The sequence below is a fragment of the Balaenoptera ricei genome, chromosome 1, assembly GCF_028023285.1.
Source record: "Balaenoptera ricei isolate mBalRic1 chromosome 1, mBalRic1.hap2, whole genome shotgun sequence".
In the NCBI taxonomy this organism is placed as follows: Eukaryota; Metazoa; Chordata; class Mammalia; order Artiodactyla; family Balaenopteridae; genus Balaenoptera; species Balaenoptera ricei.
Genome location: NC_082639.1, coordinates 78,577,948 through 78,590,538, shown reverse-complemented (window position 1 = coordinate 78,590,538; position 12,591 = coordinate 78,577,948). Strand labels below are relative to the sequence as shown.

General features: G+C 38.4%; 1 protein-coding gene across 3 annotated transcripts in view; it reads left to right on the top strand.

The window, feature by feature from the left end:
- Positions 1 to 1,501: 1,501 nt before the first annotated feature.
- Positions 1,502 to 12,591, top strand: part of LOC132350628 (golgin subfamily A member 6-like protein 22) — a 28,178-nt gene continuing 17,088 nt past the window's right edge. For all 3 annotated transcript variants that reach the window (XM_059899962.1, XM_059899955.1, XM_059899947.1), the window contains exons 1-2: positions 1,502 to 1,587; positions 11,389 to 11,600. In XM_059899962.1, the coding sequence (XP_059755945.1) occupies positions 11,550 to 11,600 (51 nt within the window). In that variant the 5' untranslated portion in view covers positions 1,502 to 1,587; positions 11,389 to 11,549. The remainder of the gene's footprint in view (positions 1,588 to 11,388; positions 11,601 to 12,591) is intronic.

Here is a 12,591-nt window from a genome sequence, read left to right as displayed (position 1 = left end):
GTATATTTGGTCATTGCCTTCCTTTGCTTTAAAATATGTTTCCTCCAATTACCCTTTCTGAAATCTGAATCACCCTTTAAGATCCAACAGAAATGATACCTCCTCAATGAAGCTATCTATAACCTTCCAAACATAATTAACTGTTGCTTTTGCAGAAAATAAGCACTTTATTTATGACATCATATTTTACACCCAATCACGTCTTGCTTTATTTTATAATATTTGCCTCCTTCAAGGTATAGGTTGGATGTAGGTGAGAACCTTGCTCTGTTCATCTTTAAATATGCAATAGCGATGGGCTTCACAATTGTATTACATGTACCAGTAAGTTGTACCACCAAGTGTTGCAGGAAAAAAATCAAGTATTAAAAAATACCAAGTAAGACAATTATTAAAAATTGCTCAGGGACTTCCCTGGTGGCACAGTGGTTAAGAATCTGGCTGCCAATGCAGGGGACATGGGTTAGATCCCTGGTCTGGGAAGATCCCACATGCAGCGGAGCAACTAAGCCTGTGCACCACAACTACTGAGCCTGCGCTCTAGAGCCCTCAAGCCACAACTACTGAGCCCATGCACCGCAACTACTGAAGCCTGAGTGCCTAGAGCTGGTGCTCTGTAACAAGAGAAGCCACCGCAATGAGAAGCACACACATCACAAGGAAGAGTAGCCCCCTCTCGCTGCAACTAGAGAAAGCCCTAGCGCAGCAACGAAGACCCAATGCAGCCAATAATAAATAAATTAATTTAAAAAATTGTTCATACTAAAATTCAAATATGAGGGGAAGAACCTTAATAGACAATAAAACCAGAAAACTGAGAGAAAATATTTGAAGCATTTGCCAGCTTTAAAAACTTTGTTGATGATTATGATTTCTTTACTCATTTTGAGTAAATAAACACTTTTGAATTTGTACCTTTATATTATTTTATTTGAAATAAACACTCAAAACATATAACCTCCAGACCGCCATTCCCATAGATCCACTACAAAAAAAAAAAAGGAAAAGTATGCTACAAAATAATAGTGATTATTTCTGGACTGTAAAATTAGGAGTTTCATAAACTCACTTATTGTTAATGAAAAAGTACTTATGTTAATAACAAGAGTACTTTAAAAAGAGGGAGAGCGAGAGAAACGAAAAGAGATTCAAAGCAAAAAAATTGAAACCAAAAAAATCCTGCTTGCCTCCCACCAGAAGTATCCCTGAGAGACAGGCTGCTGAACGATCTCAGCCCACTGCTACTTTGTTCACATTCACACCTTCTGCTCTGTCCCCACTGTGGTGTCAAGGACACCTAAGCCAGCCGTGGAGGAGGGGCTGGCCTGGATTTCGCCCGCACTCTGGGGTCCCTCGCCTCGGTTAAGAAAGATAAAAACCTGTAACAATTAAACCCAGGAGAAGCGCGTGTCCTTTCGATTTCGTTTCTTATAAACCTCACCCATAACAGGATGGCTATAATAGCTTGCTTGCTTTTCAGCTTCTAAAGAGAAGAGTTTGTTTCCGGAGGAACCAGACGCAAGGGGAACCCCAGCGTAGAGCCAGAGCGGCTGAGAACTTGTCCCCCGACTGCAGCGCCTGCGCCAAGTAAGCTTGCTTCGAAACTTTACCTTCCAAGCACATTTCCGTTAAATAACAAAAATAAATCCCCCAGCCCAGACCCCACACTGCAGGAGGGAAGGGTGCCAGCGGCCGGGGCGGGACTGTGTGAGGTCAGCGGGGTGCTTTGCTGGGGTAGCTCAGCGTCTTCGTTTGGATCTGGGGCGGCTGCGAAGCATGTCCCCAGATGGCGCTGCTCTCCCTGGGGCCTCAGTCCAGGGCTGCAGCAAAGAGACCTGCTTGGGAGGAGGAGTGCATCCTACCTCATCTGAGGAAAGGGAGCTGACTTCCTTTTAAGGACTGAGGGACCAAATCCCGCCTCCTAGTAGGGGAGCCGGGTGGGGAGCTCCCTCCTGCCCCCTCCTTCCATCCTCAGACACTTCCTGGCTGCACTCCGCTGGGCAGTGTAAAAACAAAAAAGAAGGTCCTCGACATACAATTTAAACATTTCAAAAAAATTCTTGTATTGACCATATGTAATATTCCAAAGATTCTGCAAAGCTGTATTTATATGAAATAATTCATTCTCACACTTTCTAAGCAACCCTTAAAAATAACTATAAGGTCTAAGCCTGTTTTCTGATGCTTCGTTGCTTCCAAATGTGTAGTCCCTACCAAACAAACAAAAACAATCCATAAATTACTGTTATTTTCAGTTTCAATTTTTTGCTGTTTCCTTTGTGAGAATGAAAAAAATTCCTCAGTTTGCTATCAACTTCCTTAAGATAGCAGCAGAAAAGTGGAAGGAGGACAGAGAGGAAGGATGAGTGGGAAACAACCAGGAGCTTTTTCTGGAACTCACTGATCTGAAGAGCTGTGGAGCAGAAATGCTGATTTGTCAACTTTCTTTTGCATGCAAATTAGTCTTGAGCTCAAAACTCTCAATTTCTGATTCAAAATGGTATGTGAGGAATGAAGAGGTCCGGGGAATGTAGCGGGGAATGTAGCCTGATAGTCTATACTGCAGGGTTCAGATGCTGGCTTTAGTTCTGAGAAAGCTCAGCTTTTCCATTTGGACCAGTGGTAGGTACGAGGTGACAGCCTCACACTGTGTCACATAACCAGGACAGCAGCAGGTGGAGTGGAAAGAACCCTGCCTGGAGAGATGAGAGATTAGGGTCTCCTCCTGGCTCTTTGGAGGGGGGAGCAGGGGAGGGAAGCATTTTTTCCATCCATGACCTCAAGCTTCCTCAGTGTATATGCATTAAGAGAGACTTATCGCTGGTTCTCAACCAGGGCTCCACACTACATTCACCTCCTACACTTTTTTTTTTTTTTTTTGAATGAAGACCCTACTTGGCTCAGACAGTTCTGCCTGCCTTTATGTATTGAATAAGGAAAAAAATGAGACCCCCCCCAAAACAAATGGACTACCTAAGGACTGCAGCCTCACTCTCACCCCCAGTTGCATCCTTAAAAGTTGGGAAACAAGCATGTTGTCTCCTGGTCTTGGCTGTAAGTCATTGCTCAGGCCCAAGCTTGCCTCTGACACCTCCCAGGGCAGCTTCTTTCTGGGTACAGTTTGAAAATTGGGAAGGACCAACTCAGCACTCCTGGGAAATAAGTAATTCTTTCTTCTTCCTTAATGAAGTCCTGTGATAGACATATCCAGGAGTTATGCAGACCCACCTGAGGGCAGAGTTTGGTTCTGAGTCTTTTCACATGGATATTTTTGAACAGTTACGTGTAGGGTGCAGAAATCGGTCTCTTGTTATTCTTCATTGACTTTTTAATTAAGATACACTTTTTGTTGGCTTATTACATACATCTTTTTCTTGATGTTGATGCACATTTGTATTTCGAAAAACAAAATCAATTTCCCAATGACTCAATTTCCCTGCACAGAGGATGATTCTTAAACTGTGTGGCCAAAAGGATTTTGATGACTTCTAAAAAAGAAGAAACAAAAGCTGTTTCCCTTTTGGAATCCCAAACTCCTTCAGTCCCTTGAATAGTATAAATAGTTCTATAGATATTGCGTTTCATTGATCTGTCATATGTCAAACTGGAATTGTCAATTTAAAAGCTCAGATTCTGATGAATACTTGCTATCCTCATCACTAGTTCTACAGCTGTTCTCAACAACTAAGATCAAGGGACAGAAGAGATGCATGAAAACCATGTTTTAACATTTCATGGCTTGTGTTCCCAAGGTCATCGTAGTCCCAGGTCTTCCCTCAGCATTGTCTTCACTGATCAGTTTTCTCTTAGCATCTGCTTAAGCCTTAGGTTTGGGGAGAGGACGGTCAGGTGAGGCGATGACGGCTTCTCAGTAATGATGGTTGCCCTCCACCCCCTCCCCCGTCCCATCTCCTTGGCTTTGGGTAGAGCCACTGTACTGCATCATAGGATGTGACTGCCCTGTGCCAGCAATAACATCCAACCTGAGATCCTCACAGTATTAAGAGCACTTTCACCCTTGTGGAGTCATTATAAGGGCAGAATTAAAGATAGATGAATTTATTTATTTATTTATTTATTTATTTATGGCTGTGCTGAGTCTTCGTTGCTGCGTGCGGGCTTGCTCTAGTTGCGGCGAATGGGGGCTACTCTTCACTGTGGTGTGCGGGCTTCTCATTGCGGTGGCTTCTCTTGTTGCGGAGCACAGGCTCTAGGCACACGGGCTTCAGTAGCTGTGGCGCATGGGCTCAGTAGTTGTGGCTCATGGGTTCTAGAGCTCAGGCTCAGTAATTGTGGCACACGGGCTTAGTTGCTCTGCAGCATGTGGAATCCTCCTGAACCAGGGCTCAAACCCGTGTCCTCTGCATTGGCAGGCGGATTCTTAACCACTGTGCCACCAGGGAAGCCCGGAAAAATAGATGAGTTTTTAATTGTAGGCCTTAGCCTATGCATACTGTGTCAGGCATGCAGGAAGAAAGAATGACTAAACTCAGAGACTGCTGAAGTGCAGCCTAGATATGAAGACCTTCTTCCCAGAGAGGCACAGGTGGTGATTATCCCTGTTGGTGTTGGAATGGTGGTTTGGGAACCCCAGAAAGAGTTGTTGTTTTTCAGCTTTTCCTTTTGGTTACTCATTTTGTGTCTCTTTCCTCCAAGTTTCCCTGAAATATAATTAAGGAATAGAGTTTCCACTAGGACCAGAATGTAGGCTGGCCTCAGAAACCATCAGGGCATTGATGGATATTTGAAGGGAAAGGGCCAAGCATTTACAGTTACCAAACTTGTTTTAATGAAGACTCTCTTATTTTATCAGCCTGTGGCTTGGACAGCAAGCTTATCTTTGGTCCTATGGTTCCCTGCCCTGTGCACATGAACGTGGTCAGGGAAGAAGTCAGTATTAAGAGCTTGGAATGACTGAGATTTTTTTCAGGGCCCTTCTATGCACTTTTTCTTCATGGCAGAAGCACCAGTGAAATAAATAAAGATCTCATTAAAGGTAAATATGTGACCAAGTATAAAAGCTAGTATTACTATAACAACATTTTGTAACTCTATTTTTTGTTCTCAACTATATTTAAGAGATCAATCTCTTAAAGAAAATTAGCCTAAAATCTAGTATCATTTTATCTTTGATTTGTAAATGCACATTTTTTTCTACATAATTTAAGAGACTAACGCTTTAATGAAAACACTGATTAGTTCATGTTTTTGGACACACAATATAAAAGTGTCATTTGTGACATCAACAACTGAAAAAGATGGGAACAGAACTGTAAAGGAGCAGAGTTTTTGTATATTATTCAAGTTAAGCTGGTAAACTTAAAGTACAGTGTTACAGCTTTAGGATATTAAATGTAATCCCCATGATAACCACAGAGAAATTAGCTATAAAATATACACAAAAGGAAATAATTGGGGAATTAAAATATTTTAGTACAAAAAGTCAGCTAAACATAAAAGAAGATAATGATGCAGGAAATGAGGGACAAAAGAATCATAAGGTGTATAGAAAACAAATAGCTAAATGATAGAAATAATCGCTCTTTAACAGGAATTACTCTAAATATAAATAGATTAAACTGTGCAATCGAAGGACTGAGATTGGCAGAATTGATTTTTAAAAAATGATCCAACTATATGCTGTCTGCAGGAGACTTACATTGGAGCCAAAGACACAAATATGTTGATAGTGAAAGGATGGAAGAAGATATTCATGAAAACAGTAACCAAAGGAGAGCATAGGTAGCTATATGGATATCAGAAAAAATAGACTTTAAAATAAAAAATCTGTTACAAGACACAAAGAAGGACATTATACATCAATAAAAATTTCAATATAGAAAGAAGGTCTAAGAATCATAAGCATTTGTATACCTAATAACAGAACCTTCAAAATATACACAGCAAAAATTGACAGAATTGAAATGAAAATAAAGAGTTCTATGATAATATTTGGAGACTTCAATATCCAACTCTCAATAATGGATAGAATAACCAGACAAAAGAAAATTAAGGAAAAAGAGGACTTGATAAATAAAGTAAACCGATTAGATCTAACAGACATATACAGAATGCTCTACAAACAACATCTGAATACACATTCTCCTCAAGGGCATGTTGGAATATTTTCCAGGATAGACCAAATATATGTTAGGCCACAAATAAAGTCTCAATAGATTTTAAAAGGTAGATATCATATAAAGTATCTTCTATGACCACAATGGATGAAGTTAGAAATCCATAGCCAAAGTAAAACTGGAAAGTTAACTAACTTGTGGAAATTAAACAATGCACTCTTAAACAATCAGTAGATCAAGGAAGAAATCACAAGAGAAACTGGAAATACTTAGAGATGAGTGATAACAATAACACAACATACCAAAACTTATGGTAAACAGTTAAAGCAGTGTCAAAAGGGAAATTTATAGGTATAAATGCTTATATTAAAAAAGAAGAAAGACCTCAAATCAAAAATAGAACTTTACTACTTGAAAAAACTAGCAAAAGAAGAACGAACTAAATCCAAAGCTAGCAGAAGCAAGTAAATAATAAAGATCAGAGTAAAGATAAATGAAATATAGTAGTCTCCTCAGATAGGGCCAAACCCTACATATACTATGTTTTTCCTATATTAACAATCAGGTAACATATACAGGGTGGATACGCTGGACAAAGGCATGATTCATATCCTAGGAGAGACAGAGCAGGATGGTGTGATATTTCATTATGTTTCTCAGAATGGTGCACAATTTATAGTTTATGAATTGTTTATTTCTGAACTTTTCTATTTAATATTTTTAGGCTGAGGTTGGCTGCAGGTAACTGAAACCATGGAAAGCAAAATTGTGGATAAAGGGGGCTACTGTAGAGAATAGAGAAACAATAGAGAAAATCAATAAAACCAAAAGTTTGTTCTTTGAAATGATCAACCAAATTGGCAAACCTTTATCTAGATTACCTAAGGAACAAAAAGAGATGACACAAATACTAAAATTAGAAATGAAAACGGGAACATTACTACCAATATTTTAGAAAGAGAAATGGTTGTAAGAGAGAACTATGAACAATTGTACACCAACAAATTAGATAACCTAGGTGAAATGGACAAATTCCTAGAGACAAAACCTACCACGATTAAGTCATGAAGAAAATCGTTATGGACCTATAATTAGTAAGGAGATTGTATCAGTAATCAAAAATTTCCTGGAACCACCCCCCACCGAGATCTGAGAGCTTCACTGGTGAATTCTACCAGACCAACTGAACTTCTTCAACAATGCTATCAACAGAATAAAAATGCGACTCAGATAGTGGGAGAAAATGTTTGTAAGTCATATATCTAATTAGGGATTAATATCCACGATATATAGAGAACCCCTAAAACTCAAGAATGCAGAAACAGACAACCGTATCCAAAGAGGGGCGAAGGACTTGAATAGACATTTCCCCAAAGACGATATACAGATGACCAGTAAGCACATGAAAAGATGCTTTACAACACTAATCATTAGGGAAATACAAATAGACACTAAAATGAGAAACTACCTCACACCCATTAAAATGACTACTATCAAAAAATAGAAAATAACTAGTGTCAGAGAGGATGTGGAGAAATTGCAATCTTTGTGTGCTGTTGATCGGAATGTGAAATGATACAGCCATTGTGGGAAACAGTATGATGGTTCCCCTCAAAAATGCAAAATTGAATTTCCATATGATCTAGCAATTCTACTTATGAATATATATTCAAAAGCATTGAAAGCAACATCTCAAAAAGATATTTGTATATGCATTTTCATAGCATCATTATACACAATATGTAAAATGTGGAAGTCACCCAAATGTCCATCAGCGGATGAATGGAAAAGCAAAATGTGATATATGCATATGATGGAATATTTTTAGCCTTACTTAGAAATGAAGGAAATTCTGACATATAGCACAACATGAATGACTCTAGAGGACATTATGCTGAGTGAAATAAGCCAGTCACAGAAGGACAGATGCCATGTTATTCCAGTTACATGAGGTACTTTGAGTAGTAAAAATCATAGATACAGAAAATAGAATGGTGGTTACCAGGGGCTGGGAAAATGGGGATTGGGGAGTTATTGTTTAATGAATATAGAGTTTCGGTTTTATAAGATGAAAACTGTTCTGGAGGTGGATGGTGGTGGTGATTGCACACAGTATGAATGTACTTAATACCACAGGGCTATATACTTAAAAATGGTTAAGATGGTAAATATTACATTATGTATATTTTACCACAATTAAAGAAATGGGAAAAAAAAAAGCACTCCTATAACAATTTTCCAACCGATTTTCAAAAGGGGAGGTTCAATTCTCTTTATGGACCTCCTTGATCAAATACCATCCCCTTACAGAAATGGTGGTTTGTAGATCCAGAGAACAAATACAGTCTTCATCCAGGAGGCTACAAACAATTATCATTGGAAGAGATTGTTTCACATTTATAGAGCACTGCTGTAAGAGCTTTGAAAATCATCAGGTAGGAATGAATTTAGTCCTACATAACAGAACTTTATCAGATAAAAATAACCAGTCAAAACTGAGTTTTTTTGTAGACGTTTCCCTTAGAAACTTCAGTGGTGGCTTTTGTTACACGTGTAGACTCGGGCTTGGGAATCTGGGTTTTACAACCACTCCGGGTGATTCTTGTGTACATCAAATTTGAAAACTACTTCTTTTTTTAAAATTTATTTTTATTTATTTATTTGAATCTTTTACTTTTAATGTAATTTTTAAATGTTACACTCCATTTACAGTTATTACAAAATATTGACTATATTCCCCATGTTGTACAATACATCCTTGTAGCCTATCTTCTGAGCAGGAGTGAACAACACTACTTTGTTAATGTGAAGCTAAAATTTGTGATTCTTTCATAGCTGAGACAACACAGATTAGTTTTATACAAAAGACTTTGCAGTAAAATCCACATTTTTTGCAGGTTCCCTTAATCTTGTCCCTGAAAAGGGGAATCCAAATCTAGTGATTATAATGCGGTGATTAGGGGTTACATTTTACCTTCATATGACTTATTCCTCAGAGCCTGAAGAATCTAATAAAGGAAGGGTGAACAGAAACTGTGTGTTTTCAGCAGATTATTGTTTTGTTCTAATGAATAATTTATTCTCACAACTCATATCTCTGGAATTTACAGTTCATAGACTGCATTAAAATACATTAATGGACTAATTTGTCACTGTAGTTTTTGCAGGTTAATTTTCATCTAATATCAAGGAATAAAAACATGAAAAAATGTCTTTCATAAACCTGAGGTGAACTAGAGCCCCTGGTGAGCACTACCTGTGCCAGGAAAGAGCCAGGTCTGGAAACTGTGGAGTGGTGTGTGGTGTGAGGGCTGACTCTGCAGAAGTAAGAGGAGCCCATCAGGTCACAAGAAGACACTAGTGAGAATCTTTTTGGTACAGGAGAGTCTACAGAAAGCCCCAGGAAGTTACTGATCAAGGAGTGTGGAGGAACCAATGTTTTTGAGGAGGGTTATTTTGTCAGATATTTGGGTGCAAAGCGCGGAATATGCAAACAGACCATCCAGGTTTCAAATCCTGGTTCTACCACTTATTCACTATGTGCTTTGGGCAAATACCTTAGATTTTCTGAGCCCCACTAATCTCATTTGCAAAGTGGGTATAGTAAGGGATGTAAGTAAGGCATGTATGGGGAATGTAAGCAAATATTAGACTGTCAATAAATGCTTAAATATTATTATTTTACAGAAGCAAAACACTAGAGACAATACCCTGTATTTCATCGTTGGCTTCAGCAGAGACTTGGGAAATAATGAGGCAGCACTCTGTGTAGGTCTAGCACTAGCCGACATCTTGTGCCATAGAAAAGTACAGAAGTGCTGACATACACATGCTTTGGATGACTCTGAAGCAAGAGAATAACTCTGTGATTATATTGCACTGTGAGACTCTCTTGGGTTTTCAAGTTACCATAGCCTCCAAGGAGACATCTTATGTAATAAGTGCTAATCTCAGAGAGAACACAAACAACATATATATTTTTTAATCCAGAGAAATCTAAATTTCAAACAATTGGTTCCTTAAGGTTAGGTGGAATTTCAATAGGGACAAATGTAATCTCATATAACTGCCCTAATTGTTTACCTCTTATCTATTTAATTTTTTAAAAAATTATTGTTACTGAGATAAAATTGATATATAACATGGTATAAGTTTAAGGTGTACAAGGTGTTGATTTGATACATTTATATATTGAAGTATGATTATCACTGTAGCTGTAACTAACATCTCTCTCACATTACCTAATTATTAACGTATTTGTTTGTAGTGGGAAGGATTAAGATCTAGTCTCTTAGCAACTTTGAGATTTATAATGCAGTATTGTTGTCTATAATCTCTATGCTGTGCATTAGATCTCCGGGACTTATTTATCTACTAGTTGAAATTTTGTACCCTTACACCATATACCCCCAACTCCTCCACCCTACCCCCATCCTCTTGTAGCCACCATTCTACTCTGTTTTTTACAAGTTCAGCTATTTAAGACTCCACACATAAGTGATATCATACAGTATTTTTCTTTCTCTGTTTGACTTACTTAGTATGATGCCCTCAAGGTCCACACATGTTGTCATAAATAACAGCATTTCCTTCTTTCTCAGGGAGAAATTATATTTCCTTATATAGATGTACCACAACTTTTAATCCATTCATCCATTGATGGACACTTAAGTTGTTTCCATATCTTGGCTATTGTCACTAACACCACAGTAAACATGGGAGTGTATACATCTTTTCAATATCTTGTTTCCATTTCCTGTGGGTATATACCCAGAAGTAGAAGTACTGGATCATATAGTAATCCTACTTTTAATTATTTGAGGAATATTCATACTGTTTCCCATAGTGGCTAAACCAATTTCTATTCCTCCCAGCAGGGCACAAACGTTCCTTTACCTTCACATCCTCACCAATACTTGTCTCTTGTCTTCCTGATAATAACCATTCTAGCAGGTGTGAAGTGATCATTCATTGTGGCTTTGATTTGCATTTCCCTGATGCTTAGTGATGTTGAGCATCTTTTCGTATACCTGTGAGCCATTGGGATGTCTAATATGAAACGTTTTTTTCATTCCTATGGCCATTTTATAATTGAATTATTTATTTAATTTTGTTTGGTTATAGAGTTGTATGATTGTGCAGTAACCTGGAGAACCGTAAAGATTAATAGAAAAAACCACTAATTTAGTAGGAGGAGATGTGGTTTATGAAGATTTTCATACTACATAGGATTAAAAAATCATTTTAGATTTGTAGTTTCAGATTTATTGATCATTAATCATTGCTTCCCTAAATTTCCTACCTTATTCAGGACTGTGGATTCTCGTGGTGATCTTCTGGATGCCTTCAACAATGGGAGGTTCCTTGTTTGGAGAACTTCTGTCCCAGTGTGGAAATTAAGTGGCTATACAGAAGGAGGTTCCCACCAAAACTGTCCCGGCACTGTCAACGGCGGCCAATAAACAAGACGCAATGGAGTACTCCATCAAATATGACAAATCGGAGTCGCTAAAACAGTACATGGTAATTTGTCTCAATAGTTGATTCTTCATGTTACTTCCGCTACCTTGAGCCCACCTTACTGTCCACAGGTTTATTACCATTCGTAGTAGAAGGATCCTGATTCTTTTGAGTAAGAGAGTTCTAATAGACTATATTACTCCAATTTATCTCCTCCTCTCCCAAGCTCAGGCACTTTTTCTGGAAATCTGTCTGACCTCTGAAACAAAGTCAGTAAAGAGACTCAGATGTCCTCCTTGACTGAATACTTGAAAACACACAAGTTATTTTGAGCTTGTTGCTTTTACTGTGTACTCTCTCCCATTCATAGTAAGCCAAGTTCCTCTGGGAAGATTCTCTTATCAGATCTTTCTTTACCTTTGCTTTTAGTTGTCTTACTGTTAATCATGCCCTGTTAATAGAACCTCAGGATGCTACAGCTGCAAGGAACCATAGAGTTATGTAGTACAAGCCCAACATTTCACACGGAAGGCTCAGGGAACTTAGAAACTTCCTAGTAGTCTTAAAGAGAGTATAGTAGTCTTAAAGAGAGTATTTCAGGTTTTTTTTTTTTTTTTCTGAGATGGGAGTAATTCAAGTTTCTTTAACTAGTTTTATTGAGCTATAAAACAAACACCACAAATTTAATGCATTTAAAATGTACAGTTGATACACATGTACCAAGGTCAATGTCCAATGATTTCACATGGGGAAGGTGTATTTGGAAATCTTCCTGGAAGAGGTGTGGTATGTAAACTGTGAAATATTTTTACGTATTATCCAGGGTGGGATGTCTCCAGAAGAACTGTAAGTGGGAAAAAAATTATGAAAAATATGAAAGTGTTCAAGGTTACCTATGTGTAAAACTGCACATTCTTCTGACTGGTAGAAGCTAGCATGTGGCAGGGATGGGGTGGGAGGGGTGGGGGGCAGGGTGCAGGAGGCAGCACTGGCAAGGAGGCTGCAGTGGGAGCGAGGTAGGCAGAATCTTGGAAACTTTACTTGTAGGCAGTGG